General features: G+C 34.0%; 1 protein-coding gene across 5 annotated transcripts in view; it reads right to left on the bottom strand.

The window, feature by feature from the left end:
• LOC123555928 (inositol 1,4,5-trisphosphate receptor type 3-like) overlaps positions 1-25,036 on the bottom strand; it is a 125,864-nt gene that overhangs the window by 68,657 nt on the left and 32,171 nt on the right. For 4 of the 5 annotated variants that reach the window (XR_008371689.1, XM_053548126.1, XM_053548125.1 and 1 more), the window contains exons 14-23: positions 20,978-21,103; positions 20,285-20,335; positions 14,435-14,571; positions 13,521-13,650; positions 12,664-12,894; positions 11,792-11,899; positions 10,833-10,901; positions 3,327-3,453; positions 2,696-2,781; positions 474-614 (exon numbers count right to left, since the gene is read on the bottom strand). Coding sequence is in view for 4 of the 5 variants with exons in the window: in XM_053548126.1 (XP_053404101.1) it covers positions 474-614; positions 2,696-2,781; positions 3,327-3,453; positions 10,833-10,901; positions 11,792-11,899; positions 12,664-12,894; positions 13,521-13,650; positions 14,435-14,571; positions 20,285-20,335; positions 20,978-21,103 (1,206 nt within the window). In the remaining variant the exon portion in view is untranslated. Of the gene's footprint in view, positions 1-473; positions 615-2,695; positions 2,782-3,326; positions 3,454-10,832; positions 10,902-11,791; positions 11,900-12,663; positions 12,895-13,520; positions 13,651-14,434; positions 14,572-20,284; positions 20,336-20,728; positions 20,940-20,977; positions 21,104-25,036 lie in introns of those variants that run through there. The other variant, XM_053548127.1, reaches the window with a different exon arrangement.

Genomic DNA, 25,036 nt, shown 5'->3' with positions numbered 1-25,036 from the left:
GTGTAGAATTAGTAATATTCATGAGTGCATAATACATCTACAACATGATTTTATACTGTAGAATCATTAGCATTCATGCGTGTATTCATGCGTGCATAATACATCTACAACATTGATTTTACACAGAATCAGTAATATTCATGCGTGCATAATAAATCTACAACATTTATTTTACACTGTAGAGTCAGTAATATTCATGCGTGCATAATACATCTACAACATTTATTATACATTGTAGAATCAGTAATTTTCATGCGTGCATAGTACATCTACAACATTTATATAGCTGTGGCTAAAGTTACACAGTTAAGATATTTTGTAGTCTCTAAATTTCATACCTGTTTGATAGTCTTTAAATTCCATACCTGTTTGATGGTCTTTAAATTCATACCTGTTTGATGGCCTTTAAATTCCATACCTGTTTGATGGGCTCTAAACATACCTACTTGTTTGACGGTCTCAAAATTCCATACCTGTTTGATGAGGATATTGTTTCCAATATTCGAAGCTGTCATTTCTGTATTTTTGCTCAAGAAGTCTGCTATCCATCTGCTGAGTTTAGGAAAGTGTTTGTATGTTTCTGAGTCAGTGTTCTGCACGAGAACTTCCGATTCCTGAATATAGAATATAAATCATAGTTACTTTGATGTGTTAAAGTTTTTCCCCTTCTGTATTTCAATAGGCGTAAATCGACCGATAATGGTTAATCGATACACTCGATAAGCTGTTTTCAAGGGAGCCAATTTCGCCAATAAGCCAGCAAATTGGCTTAGATTTCTGGGTATGTGGGAAGTATTTGTATGTTTCTGACTGTCTGTTGTTTACGTTAACTTGCGATTCTTGAGTATAGAATAAAAGTTATAGTTATAGTTATGGGAAGAATTTGTATGCTTCTTTCTGGCTGTTGTTCATAAGAACGTCATATTCCTGAACATAGAATCCAAATTATGGTTATGAGAGGTATTTGTAGGTTTCTCAACGCTCGTTACTCACACAAAATTTGTTATTCCTGATTATACAGTCTTCTTTTCTAAGTTGTGGGAAGTAGTTTACTTGATATACTGTTACTCAAGAGAATCCGTGACTCCTTAATATAGAATATATATTTCATTAGAAGGTATTACATAATTATGTACCTTTCAATTTCTATTACTTCGTCGATAAATTTTTTCAAAGTGCACTGTTTGGTAAACACTTTGATGCTTGTTGCGGTGTGAGCTCATGCTATGTTTAACGCAGCACAATTCATAATGTTTAGTACGTAAATGTAATGTGTTTCAAGTAAATGTAAAATGTATACTATTTAAAATACTATTTCAGGAAGGGTGTTAAAGTTAAAACAGAATTTATTTCATTTAAGATCTTTAAGTGAATGTAAAGTTACCGCAAGAAAATTTATTTCATGAAAATTAATGTGAATAGGTAAACATCAAATTTATATCAGGAATTATACGTTAAGTAAGTGAATGTATAGTTTACCCCGTCAAGACTGCATTCCTGAAATGGGTACTGTTCAATACTGACTTTCGACTTCCGACTTCAAACTTCCACACTTGTTACTTCCAAAGAGGGAAAGTTTGAAATCAGAAGTCGAAAGTCAGGAAGTTAGAAGTCAGAAGTGCGGAAGTTAGTGAGGGAAGTAAGAAGTCAAAAAGTCGGAAGTAAGAAGTGTGGAAGTTGGAAATCAGAAGTCGAAAGTCAGGATGTTGGAAGTTAGAAGTGCGGAAGTTAGAAGTCAGAAGTGCGGAAGTTAGAAGTAGGAAGTAGGAAGTCAAGAAGTCGGAAGTAAGAAGTGTGGAAGTTGGAAATCAGAAGTCGAAAGTTAGGAAGTTGGAAGTCAGAAGTGTGGAAGTTAGAAGTCAGAAGTGCGGAAGTTAGAAGTAGGAAGTAGGAAGTCAAGAAGTTGGAAGTGAGAAGTGCAAAAGTTAGAAGTGAGAAGTGGGAAGTACGGAAATCAATTTTCCCTCCAGGGCTTCGTAGATTTATCACATGACTAATTAATCATAACGTTTACCTGAGTAAAATAAATTTCATGAAATATGTATATGCCAATATACAATTCATTTCATGAAATATTTGGTAAGCGAATGTAAAGCTTACGACTGGGAAATTAATTTCTTGAAAAGTGTGTACGTTCATATATACTTTATAACATCAAAAATTTAATGAGTGACTATAAACGTAACCTCGTCATTACTTATCCCCTTAAAGATTAAATGAGTGACTGTAATGGTAACCTCGTCAATATCTATCCCATTAAAGATTAAATAAGTGATTATAGGTCCTAATGGTTACCTCGTCAATATTTATCCCATTAAAGATTTAATGAGTGACTGTAATGCGTCAATATTTATCCCATTAAAGATTTAATGAGTGACTGTAATGGTAACCTCGTCAATATTTATCCCATTAAAGATTTAATGAGTGACTATAATGGTAACCTCGTCAATATTTATCCCATCAAAGATTTAATGAGTGACTATAATGGTTACCTCGTCAATATTTATCCCATCAAAGATTTAATGAGTGTATATAATGGTTACCTCGTCGATATTTATCCCACCAAAGATTTAATGAGTGACTATAATGGTTACCTCGTCGATATTTATCCCATCAAAGATTTAATGAGTAACTATAATGGTTACCTCATCGATATTTATCCCATCAAAGATTTAACGCGAGATTTAAAGGTTACCTCATCATTTTTTATCTCGTCGAAAACATAACACAGCTTTACTCTATCCAAAACTGAGCGGTTTCCAGCGATATCAACAAACAGCGCTGCAATTAAAGAAAAAATACTTTGGCAATAATGTACCTGAAAAGTATCCATGGAATCAAAACGCAGTACGCTAAAATGTCAGTTCGTGTCTCTAAGTAGTTTCTGGTCCATGAATGTTTGCAAAAGCAATCTTTTTTTCCATTTATTCTTAAAAAAATATTGTGTATTAGCTACATTAGTTATTCCGGAAGGATTAATATGACATCGAGTCAAAATTGCAAATTATAATCGAATTCAATATAATCATTATATTACTTCATCTGAGTCAACATGAGGAGGAATACATACATCCGAATGCCAAAAAGACAACATGTAAGTTTTCAAAAGTTTGTACCAGTTATTAAAACTTTTATATCTACATAGCAACACGTGACTGGTTTAACTGGCCAAGTTGGGCAGTTAGTCATATCTGGCCATCTAAATATAATCCTTTACAATCGCGACGTTTTATACACATACAACGTATCATTTTCAATTTCCAACACTAGTAACATAATAAAGTATAAGGATGATTTCTATTTATTTCTATTAGAATAAATATCACTTATGATGAGATCGCAGCACATGGCGCGAAGCTGTTCTGGTAGCTGTTCATCACTAAGGCATGCAAATAGTTCCTTCCATGTGAGATAGTCCTTGGTGATCACAGATATTGCAATGTCATTCTGCCCCTGAAATGAAAGAATATTAACCTCAATATTAACGCTTAATCATAAATGCTTCCTACCATTCTTGGCTTAATCGTAAGTGATTAGTGATATAACATTTCCATTAGCTCTTAAATAAATGAAACTAACGTATGTTTATATTTTATGCAACTTCTTTCTCCAATTTGAGGTAATACTTGGTACTCACAGATTTATTTTGTCATTTTGGTCATGAAATCATAGAATATTCATCTTGACCAGTGCTTAATGTAAATGTTTCCTCTCGTGTAAGGTAGTCCTTAGTGGACACTGGTCAGGCAATGTTGAACTTAAGTAAAGTTTAATGTAAATGTTTCCTCTCATAATGAGGTGATGTTTGGTGAACACTGATCAGGTAATGTTGACCTTAACCAATGTTTAATGTAAATGTTTCCTCTCATGTAAGGTATTCCTTAGTGAGTACTGATCAGGTAATGTTGACCTTAAGTAATGTTTAATGTAAATGTTTCCTCTCATGTAAGGTAGTCCTTGGTGAACAATGATCAGGTAATGTTGACCTTAACTTATGTTTAATGTAAATGTTTCCTCTCATGTAAGGTATTCCTTAGTGAGTACTGATCAGGTAATGTTGACCTTAAGTAATGTTTAATGTAAATGTTTTCTCTTATGTAAGGTAGTCCTTGGTGAACACTGATCAGGTAATGTTGACCTTAACCAATGTTTAATGTAAATGTTTCCTCTCATGTAAGGTATTCCTTAGTGAGTACTGATCAGGTAATGTTGACCTTAAGCAATGTTTAATGTAAATGTTTCCTCTCATGTAAGGTAGTCCTTGGTGAACACTGATCAGGTAATGTTGACCTTAACTTATGTTTAATGTAAATGTTTCCTCTCATGTAAGGTATTCCTTAGTGAGCACTGATCAGGTAATGTTAACCTTAACTAATGTTTTATGTAAATGTTTCCTCTCATGTAAGGAAGTCCTTGGTGAACACTGATCAGGTAATATTGACCTTAACTAATATTTAATGTAAATGTTTCCTCTCATATGAGGTATTCCTTGGTGAACACTGATCAGGTAATGTTGACCTTAACTAATGTTTAATGTAAATGTTTCCTCTCGTGTAAGGTAGTCCTTAGTGGACACTGGTCAGGCAGTGTTGAACTTAACTTATGTTTAATGTAAATGTTTCCTCTCATGTAAGGTATTCCTTTGTGAACACTGATCAGGTAATGTTGACCTTAACTAATGTTAAATGTAAATGTTTCCTCTCATATGAGGTAATGTTTGGTGAACACTGATGAGGTAATGTTGACCTTAAGTAATGTTTAATGTAAATGTTTCCTCTCATGTAAGGTAGTCCTTGGTGAACACTGATCAGGTAATGTTGACCTTAACTAATGTTTAATGTAAATGTTTCCTCTCATGTAAGGCAGTCCTTGGTGAACACTGATCAGGTAATGTTGACCTTAACTAATGTTTAATGTAAATGTTTCCTCTCATGTAAGGTAGTCCTTCCTGAACACTGATCAGGTAATGTTGACCTTAACTTATGTTTAATGTAAATGTTTCCTCTCATGTAAGGTATTCCTTAGTGAGCACTGATCAGGTAATGTTGACCTTAAGTAATGTTTAATGTAAATATTTCCTCTCATGTAAGGTAGTCCTTCCTGAACACTGATCAGGTAATGTTGACCTTAACTAATGTTAAATGTAAATGTTTCCTCTCATATGAGGTAATGTTTGATGAACACTGATGAGGTAATGTTGACCTTAAGTAATGTTTAATGTAAATGTTTCCTCTCATGTAAGGTATTCCTTGGTGAACACTGATCAGGTAATGTTGACCTTAAGTAATGTTTAATGTAAATGTTTCCTCTCATGTAAGGTAGTCCTTGGTGAACACTGATCAGGTAATGTTGACCTTAACTAATGTTTAATGTAAATGTTTCCTCTCATGTAAGGTAGTCCTTGGTGAACACTGATCAGGTAATGTTGACCTTAACCAATGTTTAATGTAAATGTTTCCTCTCATGTAAGGTATTGATCAGGTAATGTTGACCTTAAGTAATGTTTAATGTAATTGTTTCCTCTCATGTAAGGTAGTCCTTGGTGAACACTGATCAGGTAATGTTGACCTTAAGTAATGTTTTATGTAAATGTTTCCTCTCATGTAAGGTAGTCCTTGGTGAACACTGATCAGGTAATGTTGACCTTAACCAATGTTTAATGTAAATGTTTCCTCTCATGTAAGGTAGTCCTTGGTGAATACTGATCAGGTAATGTTGACCTTAAGTAATGTTTAATGTAAATGTTTCTTCTCATGTAAGGTAGATCTTCCTGAACACTGATCAGGTAATGTTGACCTTAACTTATGTTTAATGTAAATGTTTCTTCTCATGTAAGGTATTCCTTAGTGAGCACTGATCAGGTAATGTTGACCTTAACTAATGTTTAATGTAAATGTTTCCTCTCATGTAAGGTATTGATCAGGTAATGTTGACCTTAAGTAATGTTTAATGTAATTGTTTCCTCTCATGTAAGGTAGTCTTTGGTGAACACTGATCAGGTAATGTTGACCTTAAGTAATGTTTTATGTAAATGTTTCCTCTCATGTAAGGTAGTCCTTGGTGAACACTGATCAGGTAATGTTGACCTTAACTAATGTTAAATGTAAATGTTTCCTCTCATATGAGGTAATGTTTGGTGAACACTGATGAGGTAATGTTGACCTTAAGTAATGTTTAATGTAAATGTTTCCTCTCATGTAAGGTATTCCTTGGTGAACACTGATCAGGTAATGTTGACCTTAAGTAATGTTTAATGTAAATGTTTCCTCTCATGTAAGGTAGTCCTTGGTGAACACTGATCAGGTAATGTTGACCTTAACTAATGTTTAATGTAAATGTTTCCTCTCATGTAAGGTAGTCCTTGGTGAACACTGATCAGGTAATGTTGACCTTAACCAATGTTTAATGTAAATGTTTCCTCTCATGTAAGGTATTGATCAGGTAATGTTGACCTTAAGTAATGTTTAATGTAATTGTTTCCTCTCATGTAAGGTAGTCCTTGGTGAGCACTGATCAGGTAATGTTGACCTTAAGTAATGTTTTATGTAAATGTTTCCTCTCATGTAAGGTAGTCCTTGGTGAACACTGATCAGGTAATGTTGACCTTAACCAATGTTTAATGTAAATGTTTCCTCTCATGTAAGGTAGTCCTTGGTGAATACTGATCAGGTAATGTTGACCTTAAGTAATGTTTAATGTAAATGTTTCTTCTCATGTAAGGTAGATCTTCCTGAACACTGATCAGGTAATGTTGACCTTAACTTATGTTTAATGTAAATGTTTCTTCTCATGTAAGGTATTCCTTAGTGAGCACTGATCAGGTAATGTTGACCTTAACTAATGTTTAATGTAAATATTTCCTCTTATGTAAGGTAGTCCTTGGTGAACACTGATCAGGTAATGTTGACCTTAACTAATGTTTAATGTAAATGTTTCTTCTCATGTAAGGTATTCCTTAGTGAGCACTGATCAGGTAATGTTGACCTTAACTAATGTTTAATGTAAATGTTTCCTCTCATGTAAAGTAGTTCTTCGTGAACACTGATCAGGTAATGTTGACCTTAACTTATGTTTAATATAAAATTTTAATGTTTCGTCTCATGTGAAGTAGCGTTTGGTGAACATTGATCAGGTAATGTCGACCTTAACTAATGTTTAATGTAAATGTTTTGTCTTATGTGAAGTATTCCTTAGTGAGCACTGACCAGACAATGGTTAATGTAAATGTTTCCTCTCATGTGAGATAGTCCTAAGTGAACACTAATCAGGCGATGCTGACCTTAACTAATGTTTGCTGTAAATGTTTGCTGTAAATTTTTCCTCTCATGTGAGGCACTCTTTGGTGATCATAGATCAGGGAATGTTGACCTTAACAAATTTTTCATCTATATGTTTCCTCTCACGCGAGGTAGTCTTTCGTAAATATATTGTTGTTATTTTGGCTGTGACATGAAGGTATGCAAATGCTTTTTATAATGAACTTTAGTCTGTCTGACCTTGAACAACAGAATGATTGTGAAAAAGCTTATTAAATTGAACGGATCATTATTTTTTTGAAAACAAGGTGATACCTAAGAATTACATTATTTAATGCTTTGCTGATAGGTATTTCAAGCACCAATTTAGATTTTTTTCTTGCATATCGTATACATATAAGCTTTTTATTCTGACAGACATTTTTTCTTGCATATTGTTTACATATAAGCTTTTTATTCTGACAGATTATTTTTCTTGCATACCGTATACATATAAACGTTTTATTCTGACAGATATTTTTACTTGCATATCGTATACATATAAGCTTTTTATTCTGCCAGATTATTTTTCTTGCATATCGTATTTTACAAATAATAGAAGAAATAAAGCAAATAGAAACACTTTTTTGTAGCACTCTTTCTTATAGTAGAGTATGTACACAAAGCGCGGGAAGTTAACGTCCGTAAGCAGAAGTGACGTCATGACGTTTCAGTGACGCAAAATAACAAAGTTTCACTTTAGTTTTATCGTTTGTAGCGTAACGGTATGTTTTTGCCGTAAAATAACGTATTTTGAATCATTACCGCCCAATGCGCAGGTGCCCTCGGGACGAATATTTCTATCCGATTCGTAAACACATTACAGATATTATTAATCTCGCAAGATAGGTATATAAAATATGTGGTACAACAAAACACTCAAACAAGGAATTTTTCCGTAAAGTTGCAGTCTCCAGGAAAGCTCCTGTAGCACAAAGAACACTCAGAATGAAGTATCTACTCTAGTGTTAAGGATGTAGGAACAAATATTTTCAACCGTTATGATTTTTTTTCATACTCCGTGTGAAGAATATTTGTTTATCCTACCACTACGCATTTATCAGGCCGATATCTGTCTGCCGGGTAAATTTGGGGTTTATTCAGTCAATAGAGGTTTATACTGTCAATACAACTGGCGGACTACTTTTTCAAATATATGTACCATAGGCAGTGTAAACTGGGTCAAGAAATCGAATCTCAAACATTTTATAGTGTTATGAGAACAGCCACGTTAAAAGGCTATATACCAAAAAAAGAATTTGTTCTTTGTTTCATATAAAATTCAGCTACTTCAGACCAATTTTGTTACAGTTTCTAGATTTTCACTCCGTCGTAGACCTATTTTCCACAAGATATCCATACATTTGCTTCAAGAAAACGCAAAGAAAAAGGGGTGTTGAATAGTATGCAGTGAAATGCAAGTCAACTGAAGTCAGGTACCCTCATATTGCCGCATTTCAGAAAGCGGTCCGCAGAACAAACACCCTACTTTCGTTTTCAAGTAAACAACTCGAAAACATGCGAGTATTAGCATGAAACGTGTCCTATTTTATGTAAAATTCATTCCACGAGTGAAATAATGCCCATTTGGCCCCCGATTTACGCGCAAATGCGCGAAAAATGGAAAAATTAGGATCTATTTATTAGGGACTTCTTTCGACTACACCACGGAAGCACATTTTGGACCGAATTACTGCATTATAACCAAAAAATCAAAAATTATTTTATGCTATCCTAGTACACCTCAATACGGAATGGTACGGTGACGGTTTTTAAGTCCGAGTAAATCGACCCTGACTTTGTATATTGTGGCAATCTCACATTTCAAGTTAGAAATTTAGATATATAACCAGTTTTAAGCAGTCGTTTATTGTAATATTTAAAATCTGAACCATTCGTGGTGAAAGGAATTTCATTTACCTCACATTGTCTTGCACAGAAATGGAGTAAATTTAAGGAAGAGACAGCGGGCATTTGAATTCATCTCTAGCGTGGTTTTCGGCTGTATTTTATCCAAGTCAAAAGCACTTTGCTTGTTTTGTACACGAATGCCCTGTTGCACCTATGATTTAACACAGAAGGCAAAGCATGAGGTAAGGAATAATGTTTTGTTGTAAGGAATCGTGTGTAACTGAATCAAGCAAGGTCATAGGAATTACCAAATGAGTAAAATTCTGCGTAGATTATTTTGTATCGAAAAACATTTTTTAAACAAATATATGTTATCCACAGATTTTATTGACTGCAGGATAAATAGCATATTAGGTTACTGTCTTTCTTAACTTAAATTTATCCGCCTCGTCTTCGAAACGTTTATCCCCCTCGGCAAGCCTCGGGGTGGATGAACCTTTCTCCAACTTGGCGGATAAACTTAAATTAAGGAAGCCAGTAAACTAATATTCTCTATATCTATGACAAATAAGGGCAGAAAAAGCACAGGTCACCGCACTCGTTTTTATTTTATAGAGCATTTTCTTCACCCACCGCTTAAGCATTTCTGAAATTAAGTAAAATTGAAAAAATGGGGGTATTTTATAAAACATATAATATCCCATTTTATGTTATAGGGATTTCAGGTCTTACAGGTTACTGTGAATACAAGGTGATATCAGTACTATATAAGCATAAATATCACAAACAAATCTCTTTCATTTTCACAAGACAAGACAAGACAAGACAATTTTATTGCAAATCATTTAGGCTTAAAAGCCCATCATGACATAAATGTTATATAATACAAGACATACAGCAAACAGTGGTGTACATCACGATATAAAAGTTACTATAAAGAGTTATATAACATGTAGACGAACGACAGAAAAGACAAAGTCACAACCATAAAACACACAAACAAACAAAACACATGTTGGCATAATTACCCCACCCACGTTTTTTTTGGAAAAAAACATATTTAAACCAAAAAATAAATCTGCCGTTAAGATTTTAAAAATACTTTACTGTTTTAATGGCACATACAAATCCTTCAAAATGGAAAAAAAATGTCGGGGTCACAATGCATCTAAGCGAAATATTTAGGAAAAAAACTTTAAAACTTGGTGAATTTTGACATTTTTAGTTCTTTTTGTTTTAATTTATACTTCCTAGATAACATAACGTGTTATGTTGAAAACTTTTATTACAGTTGTATCTTATCGATATATATATCAGTCAGAAAAATATCAGAACCAAACCTGATCTACTTTAATAAATATTTGAAATTAACCACCCTTACCGCAGTTTTCATCTTACATCAATTTTAGGCAAATTCCAGCCAAAAATAAGGGAGAAATATTTTTTTCGTAACAAGTAGAATCTGTTCGGTCAAATAGTTAATTATTAGCTATATTTTAATTATTTAGCATTAAATTTTGGCATAAATTTTGTTAGAAAGAAATATTCGAAGAAACAATTTTCAAAATGGCCGATATCCTGAAAAAAAAGGTACATCCTTAAGCCAAAGTACTTTGGAAAGGGTTGGCTGAATTGAACTAATATTTCTATGTTAATTCAACTGAATGAATACATTATTGTACATACCCGTGCAAGATATCCAAACAGTTTCAACTGGCTCTCGAAAAACAGGTACTCCTCTGATTCCCTATTTCTCTACAATGTAAAAACAAAATTGATGTAACACATATCTACTGTGTGACTAAGGGGCATGAGGGCTGTTGTACATTTCATTACCCCTTTTGAACATACTCAGTCAAACCCGAGTCTGCTATTGTTTTGATTGTTTGAGTTCTGTACTAACAAATGATCTTCGTATAGATTTTATCAAATATCACAACAACAGTATTTAAGAATCGTGTGGCAGCCGTAAGCGGTCACTCGTACATAGACTTTGTGTTTTTATATTTTATGAACCTGAAGCCCGTGTTTGTTATATTAAGAACTATTAGAGGCCTCAGATAATGTATTCTTAAGAAGAGGATTAAAATGTTTGAAGTCAACTAACGTATATATTCACTGTACAGATTTTTAATTTCATAACTGTTTCAAGAAAATAAGTCGTGTTTTCTCTTTAACAACTGACCACGTCAAACATACAATTTTTTCCGGAATTCGTTTCTTACATCAGCATTTCATAGCTTTTTATAATAGATTTAAACCGTTAGAGATTGTTAAAAAAGAAAAAGTTTCTATTCCACTCTTAGCAAACTATCCGTAGCGATTACATTCACAAACAAACGATACATTAATTAATGTTGTTTAACAAATATCGCATGACCATGAAATTCACATGACTATTACACAAGAATTTTCCTCTATTTTCATTATATCACAAACATTAGCCCCTTTCTGAAAAACATTCAGAACAGTTTCAATAAATTCAAGTGATAAAAAAACAGTTGTGAAAAAAAAAACTGTGATAAAATGGTTACACTGGTTTATTCTAAGTGCAGACTATTGCGTATGATATTGCTCTTTGGGTTCTTTAGCACGGTTTACTTTTAAGGTTAAAATTAACACGCAGAAACGGAAAAAATACCCACGCCCGAAAACGTGACGAGATCTATCCAAGACTGCCCGTTGTTTGTTGACACGTACACCTTGCGATCAGAGCCAGAAGTCTTCTCCAATTTTGTTTGAAACACACATTTCTGAAACGATCAAAGTTACTAAATTTACATTTCTTTACTATCTTTTATTCATATTGCAAATGTATTTCAATTCATGTTTAGGAGAGTTGTTTTAATGCAGAAAATATGACAAATAGACACACCATCTTTAAAATTTTCACTTGTGGTAAAGGCGATTCAGAAAAAATGTAGAAAAATAAAAAATAGATAAAAAAAACTAGAGGTGCTTTTGAGAAAAGCGCATGTCTCCACCACTGCCTATTGGTATTCAGATGTTGAAGTAACTGGTCTACAATGCTGTGTCGGTGGTGGTAACTGGTCTACAATGCTGCGCCGGTCTACAATGCTGTTCGGCGGTAGTGGAGTGGAGTAACCAGTCTACAATGATGCGCCGGTAGTTGTTGATAATTACATTCAAGGGCCATAATTCCGAAGTGTCTTTGGTTAGTTATCGAACATGGCCAAGGTCTTATGTTCAAACACATTTTGTTCAAGTTTGGTGAAGATCGGATGAGAAATGTTCGGCTTAGATTGCGGACAAGCTTTGTGACAGACAGACAGACAGACACACAACACACACAGAGGAGTAAATCAATATGTCTCCCACACCACTGTGTGGTGGGAGACATAATACTTATTACTTTCTGATAAGCGCTTTTTTACACATTCATTCATAAACTTCGAATTCACGGCAAACATTTATAGCACAAAAGTCATACAAGCATGGTGAATACACAGGAAACCTTTTCCAGTACGTAAGAAAAACAATTATGAGTCTATTTTACCAATCTATTTGTGATCAACCAGGAGTTGGTGATAAGATTCTGGTTGATGGAAATAGATACGCCCGCACAGACACATAGAACACTAAGCAGGTCAAGGTAGCGATAGTTCTTTTCGAGCAGTAAAAGCTCAACAAATTTATTTATGTGGTCCTCTGTTATCAAGTCAACAATTTTCCTATTATCTCGTAGAGACTCCATAACCACGTGCACAGCATTCAAGCCAGCATCTCCCTGAAATATTACGAAAGAAGACTAGGGTCTATGGTTATAAACATAATTGTTTGGAGCGAGTGTTAGAATGCAGCTATTTTTGGTCAGTTTGCGCTTAGAAACAACCAATCAGACGCTGAAGTTCAGAGGTTCGGGAAGCCAGTAAGCTGGCTTACGGAAGGTCACTTGTCTCACCCAGATGTCCGCCCGTGCCTGAAATAATGTCCAAAGGGGCACACTTGGGTATTCCTCCGCCATCAAAACAATGTACAGACTACATGTCATTGACAGCTTTGTAAATAAATGGTATTTACTTAATCGATTTGTTATTATTTCATTTTTTCAATAAGGCTTTCTAAGTTTAAAATAACACAATAACTATGAAGGCGTCTCCCTTTACTCACAAGTCCAAGCAAGCATTAAATATCAAGCGTATACACTGTATTTTGAACCGACATGTGTTTAAACATCATCAATACTAAATCAATATTTCTGAGTTGACTTTATATCGGTCTGATACTGTTACCGACATTATATCGGTAAGAAGTTGATGTCTGATACTGATTGAATGTCGGACCAATATCATAAATGGATATCGGTATGCCGATATTGGTCCAGCATTTCAACGTTGCTGGGGTGTATATTACCTCTTTGATCTCAAACTGTGTCCGGAAGAAATCTATGTATCTTGCAATGTAAAGTTTGTTCTTTCGTGACCGTCCCAACAAGTAGGTGTGAAGGACTTTGTAGACAACACGGAAAATACCAGACATGTAGCTGTAAATTATGTAACGGATTCCGTTTTATTAACAAAGCATAAATTCCTACGCATTTCTTCAACAAAGGCTTTAACAACGGGTATGTGCGTTCAAGCACAGCGCGTGAGAAAAATGAGAATAATTTATCACTTAACAGTATAAGCAGAGGAGAAAATATAGGGTAAGTTCACACCGAAGCTCTAGCTAGGGTAGAGTAGAGACCGACTCTATACGTGATAACCTACTTGAACAGTATAAGTTAGAACACCAATCGTACCTTCCCTGTTGAAGAGCTGAACTCTGCAAACTCCACGGCGAGGTAGGGTTTACTGGTTCCTTGCTTTTCATCACAGCGCTCAATGTGCAGGGTAAAAATGTTTTACATATTTCCAGGGCCCAATTTTTGATTGGTCAGTTACTTTACTGGTGGGAATAAGCATCGTTTACACAACAGCTTCCCCTTCCCAAGAGCACCGACGTGAACTTACCCATAGGGACAGTAGGGAGTTGAAATGAGTAACGCTACTCAATAAAAGCCTTCATGGTTCTGTTGGTCCTGTCGGGAGGCTATTACACATCTGATGTACTGGTGTAATAATTAGTCATAACACTACGAATGGAAGAATTGCTTTACCTGACCTGTTATTATCTGTAGACCGAAACGAAAATAACAGAAACTTTAAATGGATTGACTGTCTTATATCAAGATAGGGATCTTTGTTATTGATAATCCTGTACAGACAATTCTCATGAAAACCATCCCTGTCGTTTGCAAACAATTCCAGGTGTTAATCTATACTTACTAGTGATTATGTGCCGTTAGTGGACATTTGAGCAAATTGACAAGAAGTTCTACAATCCTGAGGTTTCTCATTAGTTTCTGCCTCTGTTTGATTGGTTCCCTATCTACCATCATAAACTCACACATCTCGGTCAAAGCCTGAAACCAAAACTATGAAGTTTAAGTCTACTATTTTTTTTCTCTCGCCCCTGCTTTGAACTCACAAATTTGTGCAGCCAAATACAGAAATCAAAAATCACAAAAAATATATTTTATCACTAGTTTAGCTATTGCCCAATCAGCTACCCAAAAACTGAATACTCGAGACCGTTTATTTTCAAAACACATGTGATAGATTACAACTATTCTATTCACCGCATGGCGTTGAATACACAGATCTTTCATTTAATTGATTTATATATAACCAATGTTTTACTGGGTCCCCATGTATTAAGATGAGCACAAATATTTAAGATATAATTTATAGCAAAACAGTGTTTTAACACCATTTATACAAGATGGGCGGTTATACGTCGAGCGTAATAATTTCACGAGGGCGTAGCCCGGGTGAATTATTTCGTACGACGTATAACCGCCGAAGTGTATAATTAGTGTTAAAACACGGTTTTGCTATAAATTATTTCGATTCTAATACGTCTTTTATTGTAAAATTTAGATCAAATGTGATAGAACTGTTTCTTCGCGGATGTATGGCGCCAAATGGTAGGTCGTCACGCTCCTTTGTTTATATACGCCTGGACCGGAAATGGTAATACGTCTTGCGGAATAGTTCAATTAGAGCGCAAATAATGGCGAATTATTCTGCACAGCGAATTGCCAACTCTGTGTGTGTAAATTAATTAAGATTGTTGTGCTATGTGACATTTCGTTTTAAACGTGTTTTAAAGTAAAATATTTGATCAAATTTGAAAGCGCTATTTCTCGATACGTACATGGCGCTAAATATCACGTCGATAATATTGTTGTGATGATTTAAGCATTGCGTAGTCATATTAGAATTATTCTTAAAGCAGATTTAGACGAAAAGATTTTCAAAGTGTCCCATTCAGCCATATAGGGAAAACTAAACCCGCCCACTTCTATCCGGCAGCCAGTGTTTGGTTTTGACAAAAACTGTGAAATTATCTCAAAATCTGATCAGCAGTTTAGGAGGATATGACATGGCATACTATAGCTCTGACAGCCATCATGTCCAGAAATGAGACCGTGTTTTGAAGAGTATTGTCCCTTGATTATTAAGCCAGATCGGTTAAATTTGGTTGTTTCCCTTTATACCATCTTAACGCGAGTATCGACATTTGTTAATCTCTCTTATCTTGATAATCTTGACCTTACACTGGTTTTGTTAATTAGGGGTGAAACTTTTTACACAAGCGGAGTTTATACCTTGCCCGAGGCAATTTGCAGTGTATTCCTCAAATTGGGGATTTTGAATGATAATCGGGTTTTTGTTTCAAAATTGAGAGCCAGGAAGGATATTCCCATTTTAGATATGTATTTAAACTTTTGGTTATATCTTTTAAGGGCAAAATATATGTGAATCATAAATATTCAAACATGTAATTTAAAATAACAGTTTTAACCAAATTTGACAAAGACGGAATTAGATCGACGTACATGTTTATTACCTGATATACATAACATTCTTATTTCTTCAAATTGGTGATTTTGAATGATAATCTGGAATTTGTTTAAAAATTGTCAGGAAGCATATAATTCCCATTACTCAACGTATTTTTAAAATATGTATTTAATCACCTCCAGATTTGGCTAAAAATAATCATTCTCTCAAATTGAAGTTTGTTAATACTAGATGTGTTTTTGTGTCTAAAATATTTCGTCGAAACCAATAGCGCTGTAGCGGAATAAGTGAATTATGACTTCAAAATATAGATTTTCTTATAATCGAGACAGTTTACCTTGAGTAATGCGTTACAATCGCTTTTCGATTTTCATCATATAAAGTAGAAAAACAGCAAATTCTCAAGTATTTCCGTAATATATAGTTAAACTTTGTCAGTAATTAAGTTTTAAAGCCTTCTTAAGAAATATAGCATTTATTTCCAGATATCTATAAAAGTATTTTTTCTTGTTGTCGAACGATCTGGAGGATAGTCCCTTTAATTTTTAAAATATTTTTATGAGGGCGAAATATATGTGTATTTCGGGTCTCCTTGAAAATGTGTCTTTTCAATTTAAAAAAGTTTTTAAATATTATGGATCCGTGGCCTGTAAATACATTTTACTTTACAATAATGTGAATTTGGATTTTGAACTGTAAGATAAATTATTAAAATTTATAACTCCATATCCATAATTTAGGTTTTAACTTTAAAGCGTTTATGCAAGAGCCGTAATAATTGTCCCTTTAGGCCGCGGGGCATGTCAGACAAACAGACACTAATCCAATTAGTAACGGTAATAAACAGAAATATGTCAGCATTCGGTTAACTTATTGTCAACCACGTTATTTGACTTTATCATACATATATAATCATTACAAAAAGATAAGATAAGAAATTTTTAACAACAATATTATAATACTTACAAACAAGAAACATGAAATTTACACCCGACCCAATGGACTTGTTATATTTACATGTACAATATTCAAGTTTAAATATGAACATGTAGTTCTGTATGTTAATCAACTTTATGTTAATACGTTTTAATGCAATAAATAATTCTAGTTGTGAAAATGGTATTAAATGAATTAAAAAATGGAATATTTTTATTTAAACACTTAATTTCAAATAACTTTATTTTTATTTAATCTGGCAAAGTAATGACATTAAACACGGAATTAGATTGACACACATGTCTAGCTAATTCAGTTTATCCGGTGTCATCTGTACACGTGTACTGTGACGGGCAAAATTTTCCAAATTAGTAAAATCAGTGATATTCAAACGTTTAGGGAAGCAAGAAGACATAAAAGTAATTTAAAAATAAACTCATTGAAAGAAAGATTAACTTTTCTAGTTTACTTCAATAACTTAATAAATGTTGTGAGATGATTATAAATATAAGAATAAATCATTCTAAAAGACCATGTAAAGCTTAAAATCTGTCATTTCCTACAGAAATCAATGGACTCGGGATCAAAATTAGTTACTTATTTCAAACGCTTCGGGAAGCAAGAAGATCATATTTTATTTTATTAAAAATTATATTGAAAGAAAGTGCAAATATTGCAGATTACTTCAATAACTTAATAAATATTGTCAGATGATGCTTTTGATGTCATTTGATGTGTTAAAGTTTTTCTCCTTCTATATTTCAATAGGCGTAAATTGACCGATAAAGGCTAATCGATATACCCGATAACCTGTTTTCAAGGGAGACAATTTCGCCAATAAGCCAGCAAATTGGCTGTATTACAAATCTGCATAATATGAACAATCTTAGTAGACAGTCACTCAAGAAACATTTCTGTCAAATTATTTCAAAATCGGTAAAGCGGTTTAGGAGAAAATGTTGTTTCGAGTTTTTTTTTTAAATATTATTTAATAAATGGCTACATTATTTAAATAATTATTTCTGGCAGCCATGTTTTTGGTAAAGGGATGACCCACGTTTATGTGAAATTATTTAAAATCGGGCATGAAAGTTCAAATTATAAAGATAAAAAAATATCTAAACAATCAGGCAAATTGTCACCCAAAGAATGTAACTGTGATATGATTTTGAAATATGGCCAGACGTTTTTGAAGAGAAGATGTTCTAATTTTTCACAATATGGATATAATGAAAATTTCCACGGTCCTCAGCGGTACGGTTGAGCATTAGTTCTACATGTATGTTTTTTATTACACTCGAAGTTTCGAGATACAATGTCGAAATTTTAAGTTACTCAGTCAAAGTTTGAGATACTCAGTCGAAATTGCGAGATCCTTATACGAAATTTCAAGTTTCTAACTACCATAGTATATTCCCCGTAGGTGTTAATCGGAAATAGCCGACGCATGTCGTCTGCGCTCCTCGCTAAATTATCCGATATTGATCTGTTTATTGAGTTAGACGGTGGAAGGGAGACAACTATGCACAGCGTTGATCTTAATAAACAAGGGAAGACAATAGTATCAGTTTTTATCCAGTTCTTCAGTATGGTAGATGTATAGATCCTGGCCAATATTAGGTACATTCTGTAGCCCTCGGGTGGCCATAGAGGTTTGTATAAAATGAAAGGGCAACGTGTTTTTACGATGTTTATGTCTGGACGGTTTCCGGCCATGTTTGAGCTCATATGGTGGGAAAATATAGCCAATACCCTACATGACTAATGTCGGGTACCTTGGTAGCTCCAGATTTTCAGGAGAGGTCACAGAAGGTGACAAGGTAGTATTCGAACTTAGAATATTTCAAATCTGGAAGATTTCAACCTTGGGTAATTTGAGTCCCAATCACCAGATATTCTATACACGTAAATGCAGATATAGATATGCAGGATACAGTTTGTAGTTTGCAGTAGCTCTAGTGGCTAGGACAGGTTATACATCAATGTATGATATTTTTTGTTAAAGTTCCTACATGCTGAGTACAATTAATGGATGTGAAGGTAGATGTATCCACGTTACATTTTTACTATCTAAGAGTCAATAAAAGTAGCAAACAGTAACAGACGATCAAAATTTACGAACAAAAAGGCAAGATATTTAGTCAAAATATCGACTTGAACAGTCTTGATAAAATGTCACCCCAAGAACATTTGAGTGAAATATTTTTGAAATCATGCTGGCAATATCTGAAAAAAAACTTTCTACTATATACATCTAGGAAAAAGTGACCACGCCCTTAGGCGACCATGCTATAGGCGAATGGCAATTATTCAAAACCCTTGGTAGATGGTCATCCAGGGGAGATTTGTGTGGACTATTTTAGGATTTGGTCCGTAGTTTCTTCATAGAAGATACTTAAAGTTTTCACTATTTACATATAATATATACAGAACATTGCTGAGAAATTATTTTGAAATCTGGTTAGTATTTTCTTTCCTTTGTTACGGCAACCAGAGTACTGCACAAAATTCATTTTTGTGAACAAAGAAAAGGACCATCAACAGAACAACCACGCCAAGTTTCATTATCTTCCAAAAAATGACGAGATATTTAAAAATTGACGCGGCGATGAACGGTAAGTGGTCTTAATAGTTCATCCTGACTATGTTGTGCTTTTTTGAGCTTACAGCAAATTACTACTATACAATCTGTTCCCGTTCACAATCAAAAACTCATATGAGCCGCGCCATGAGAAAACCAACATATTGGCTTTGCGACCAGCATGGATCCAGACCAGCCTGCGCATCCGCGCAGTCTGGTCAGGATCCATGCTGTTCGCTTTCAAAGCCTATTGGAATTAGAGAAACCGTTAGCGAACAGCATGGATCCTGACCAGACTGCGCGGATGCGCAGGTTGATCTGGATCCATGCTGGTCGCAGAGCCACTATGTTGGTTTTCCCATGGCGCGGCTCATATGAATTTTTAAAAGCCTGGTTCACCGTGCATCACCATGATTTAATATATCTCAATCAAGACTTATAAACTTAACATAATATTATTCATATTTTATTGGTTCTGTGTATTCAACTATAACCTCATAGATTTCTTCAATTGCATTGAGTCAACAATTCTTGCAGTGAGACTTTAAAAAATAACGATAACAAAATTAAGGAAAGCAATTCTTACTTATCAGTAATATGCCACACATTACAAGCAAAAGAAGGCCTATTGCGGTTTCCAGTTATTTCATGTTATTTCATTTATATTCTTTTTAATGTATTTTCAAATTCACTACTTTTCATGAAAATTTACCTAAAGGAATTCTTAATACCGTGATATTCCATTGACTTACCGTTGTTGCGTCAAGTGACATCTCTTTATCAAATTGAACGTCATCCTTTTTCTAAAAATAGAAAATGTTTAAAATAACATTCTTGGCCGCCCCTTAAAATTAAAAAGTATGAAATCTCCCTCTCTCTCTCTCTCTCTCTCTCTCGCTCTCTCTCTCTCTCTATCTATACCTACTAACGAACCATATATCTATCTATCTATCTATCTATCTATCTATCTATCTATCTACCTACCTACCTACCTCACTGACTGCACAAGTACATGTACATGTACAGAAAGATAAGCAGTCGAAAGAGAATTGACATTAATTTAGAAATGTCCCCCAGCATACTTGAGAACCATAACAAAAATGCACTTGTTGCAGATTACAAATTGGGTATCTCAATTACTTGCATCTTCAATTTCACAAGACAAAACGATTGATTGATGAAAAGAAGGTACTAACCAACTATAATGTGACTGTAGGAATTCATAGGCACTGGATGCTAGAAACCCATCTCCATCCTTCTCATTTCCACAAGATAGTGAATTGACAGAAACTGGGGATTTTTTAAGAATGTAACAGAACATGTGTGATATGCTCGTTTTAACTGCTAAAAGATAATGGCCAAACTTTTTTTGCCAATGGTTTAAAGTGACAAGGGATTGGGTCAGTTTTAACCCCAAGTTGTCTAGGGGGATTCAGACAGCTTACGTCTTGTAGAAGTTTCTGTAAAAATGGCACCATCCCTGCCATGAAACTGAAGATATTCTCCAAAGCAGGGTCTACTGTCTGTATCGTAAATGCATCATCATATTGTTGTTCGTCTGCAACTGTAATCTAGAACAGAGAAAATTTTATAATAAAGAGTCTGATCTGTATCATTGATTATTCTTTACATATTCTTCTCTTCTAGTCAGCGATTAGTATTAGAAACGTGTCACCGTACAATACATTTCCGTATTAGATACAATTTGTATTCCATATTGGATGGTCAGAAATTTGGAACGAATTTCAAAGATAAAGACAACGTCGCTCTCGCGATCATTCAGTCTGCTAGGTGTAAGGTCTTCTTAAGTCTTAAAGGCAGCAGAAGAACGTTCTAAATCGGCATAAAAAGGCAAAGAAATTTCAGTTTTTTCACCCAAAACGGCAGCCATTTTGTTTCCTTATCTAAACCATATTTTTAAGTGGTGTAAGATGTCTCTACTTTTTTCCAACTGAATGAAAAAATGTACCAGGCCTTGTATCACCCGTAAAAAATTCAGTTTCATCGATAGGGCACTTACTAAATGAATAATTCAGCAGGGTCAAAATGACGTGAACCCCCCCCCCCCCCCCCGCTAAAATTGCTGCCTCAATGAGAAGCCATTTTCCTATATTTCAAACAGCCATAATTATATTTTTCTGCTAAGCAACGGCATTCATACACAATCAACCTATGGTTAGACATTCCTTCCCCTTTAAATAGTTCAAACCGTTGGTCGATTACTCTGACAGTACTGCGATATGGTATTGAATGCAAATGAGTACTTTAGAAATGATATTAACGATTTAAATACTTTTTTCTTTTTATTAACTTGAGCTATAAGCGAATGTAAAATCTGAATTTTGGGTAAGAAATGACAAAAAAATCTGTATACATACCCCTTTAATCTTCAAATATTCAAATGGTAAGCAAGCTTGATAAAAGCATATCCCAGACACATGTACTTCCAAAACCTTAATGCTTTATAACAAACGTTTTATTTGTTATGACATTTCGGTCTATTACTAACTATAAAACATTATAATAGGGTTATCATAACAGTAGCTCGATCTGGGATGCTATATTCGGCTCGAGTGGATTTTGCTAGATCGGATCTCACGAGACGCGCAAGCGCCGAGTGTGATCCGTCCTTGTAAAATCTACAAGAACCGAATACAAAATCCCATAGTTGTAACGACCCTTTTATTATATACGTCCACCTGTTTGTTTGTTGTTTTGTTATCGAACGAAATCTTAAATGTTTGTCGATGTCAAAATAGAATTAAATGAAGTTTTTGTGTGCGCTATTTAATGTTTGTTTTAGAACAAGCCTGATACCAACAAGCTGGGGAAGATGCATCATTAACCCTATTCCAAAATCCTCTGTTTTAAATGTAAGAGATCCTATGTCATATAGAGGAATTTCTCTTGCATCAATTATTACAAGTTGTACAGTTATGTAAGTCAAAGGTTGTCTCGATGGGCTGAATCAAATAATATTTTAGTAGATGAACAAAATGTATTCAAAAAGGACCGAAGTACATTAGATAACCTATCAACTCTAACTAATCTTGTTGAAACTAGAATATAAACTTCAGACATTTTCAGCCTTTATCGATTTTAGAAAAGCCTATGATTCAGTCCGTCGAGACATTCTTTGGAAAAAAATGAAACATATGGGAATAAATGGTAGAATGTATAAAGCCATAAAGTCACTTTGCAATAATGTATCATCGTGTGTGAGAATAAATAAAATGTATACAGATTGGTTCGAGGTTAAGTCTTGATTAAGACAAGGTTGTGGTCTGTCACCTATTCTTTTTAACCTTTTTATCAATGATATATGGCATTGAAATTGAAGGCATTAGACCTCGGTATTGAGGTATGAAATGGTGAGAAGATATGTTTTTGTTATATGCAGATGATGTGGTTTTAGTAGCAGAAAATGAAAAAGATTCACAAAAGATGTTAGACCATCTTTATGAATGCACAACAAATAATGGGTTTTCTACTTTTTTATTTTAAGTATTAATGTTACAAAAAGTAATATTGTTCACTTTAGAACAAGGAGTGTTGAAAGAACTAGTTTCAATTTCAAGTGTGGGAAAACATCATTATAATATTGTTGATAAATATGTTTATCTAGGTTTAACCTTGGATGAATACTTAAATTTTTATACAACGGCCAAGTTTGTGGCACAGTCTGCCAGTAGAGCACTAGGTTTGCTGACCGCCAAAAAATACAAGTTAGTTGATGGAATGCCTTACAATGTGTTTTCTAAACTCTTCGACTCTTTAGTTTGGTCTATTACTGCCTAAGGCACTGCCATTTAGGGTACTCGTCAGTTTTTATGCATAGATGCTATTGGGAATATAGGTCGGCAACCAACAACAGTAAGACAGATGTCATCAATTACTAATTTATGGTTTAGGCTTTGTAAAATGTCAGCTACTAGATTAAACAATAGAATATTTGTTTATACTTTTCATGCAAGTAGTAATAGATGTAAGAATTGGTGTTATAGAGTCGAGCAATGGTATCAAAAAAACAAATGTAATGAATTGTGTACTCTGAACGTTGTAGCGTCTAAACAAAGTATTGTTGAAAAGGTATAGAAAACTGCAATTGAAAAATTTGTTAAAGACTGGAGAAATAAAAAAACTCAGATATTGGAAGCAGTAATGTTGATGTTGGTGGAAGTAAATTGAGAACATACAAACTTTTTAAAACTGAATTTAATGTTGAAGAATACTGTAAAACGGTTATATCTAGAACACATAGATCTGCTTTTAGACTAGCAAAATTTAGATGCGGTGTAGCACCAATTAGAATCGAAACTGGCAGATATGAAAGACTTTCGTTACATGAACGATTGTGTCCATTCTGTATTAACAAGGTTGAGTCTGAATTTCATGTAATCACGGAATGTCAGTTATATGATGACATAAGAATTTTAGGTTTGTTTGATAACATATGTTCATCAAATAAAAGTTTTTCAAGGTTGTCTAACTCTGACCAATTTAAATACTTGTTTTCTAGTCAAAGTCATATTCGTATACTAGCCAAAACCTGCTTTTATATTTTAAGACGAAGGTACATGTATGAACATTTATATATGTAGTAGATAGGTTGGTTTCAAACTGTTTAGATTTTATATGTACATATTGCTAAACATGTTTATAAATACAATATTCAGTTATTTTTAAGTCTGTCTAGAGACAATTATTATTCTTTTACTGTAGATGAAATCATTTCTTAATTATGTGCATATTTTTAAAAAGAAATAACCATTTACAGGTTTTAGTTTTAGGTAAATTTTAGGCATAACTACACTCTGAAAATTATTATTATTCCTGAATAATGATTGTCTCTAAACTTTTAGTTTCTGTACATTTTTGTCAAGATGTGGTGAAAGACTTGTTATTTTACATTGTAAACAGTCTCTTATAATTCAAATCTTGAATGACATTGTACTTATAGCAGGAATTGCATAGAATGTATAATGCAATGTTGTACAATGATGTGACTTGAATAAGCGAATATATCATATTTATAAACTGTGAAAGGTCATTCATATTAAATAAAAGTAGTCCAGCAACATGCAATACAAAAGGTACAATATGGAACTTTATCTTGCCTCCTACAAGTTTCTTGCATTTCTACTGGTCAATAGACGTCACGTCGAGACAGGATATATTCCATATCCTGCTAGTACATTTCAGATATGAATTTTGATTAAAACAAAATGGCTACCGCATCGCTGGCGTCATTGAATCAAATCAGATTAATAATTAGCTCCAGCGATAGTATCGTTTCCGAGAGTAAATTTTGACAAAAGTTAGCCGTAAAAGCGGAATAACTCTGTATGGGAGACACGGACGTTGAAATCTTATTTTAAGTTAAATCATCGTAAAACAAAGGAATTGACATATTTGTTACTCAGCAGTTTGTTGTAGGATCATTTAATCTACGTGCAAGATAAATGATTTAACAGGAAACTGGATGAAAACCGAAGTTTCAAGAC

Source organism: Mercenaria mercenaria, chromosome 7, assembly GCF_021730395.1.
Source record: "Mercenaria mercenaria strain notata chromosome 7, MADL_Memer_1, whole genome shotgun sequence".
Lineage (NCBI taxonomy): Eukaryota > Metazoa > Mollusca > Bivalvia > Venerida > Veneridae > Mercenaria > Mercenaria mercenaria.
This window is presented reverse-complemented; position numbering and strand designations above follow the sequence as displayed.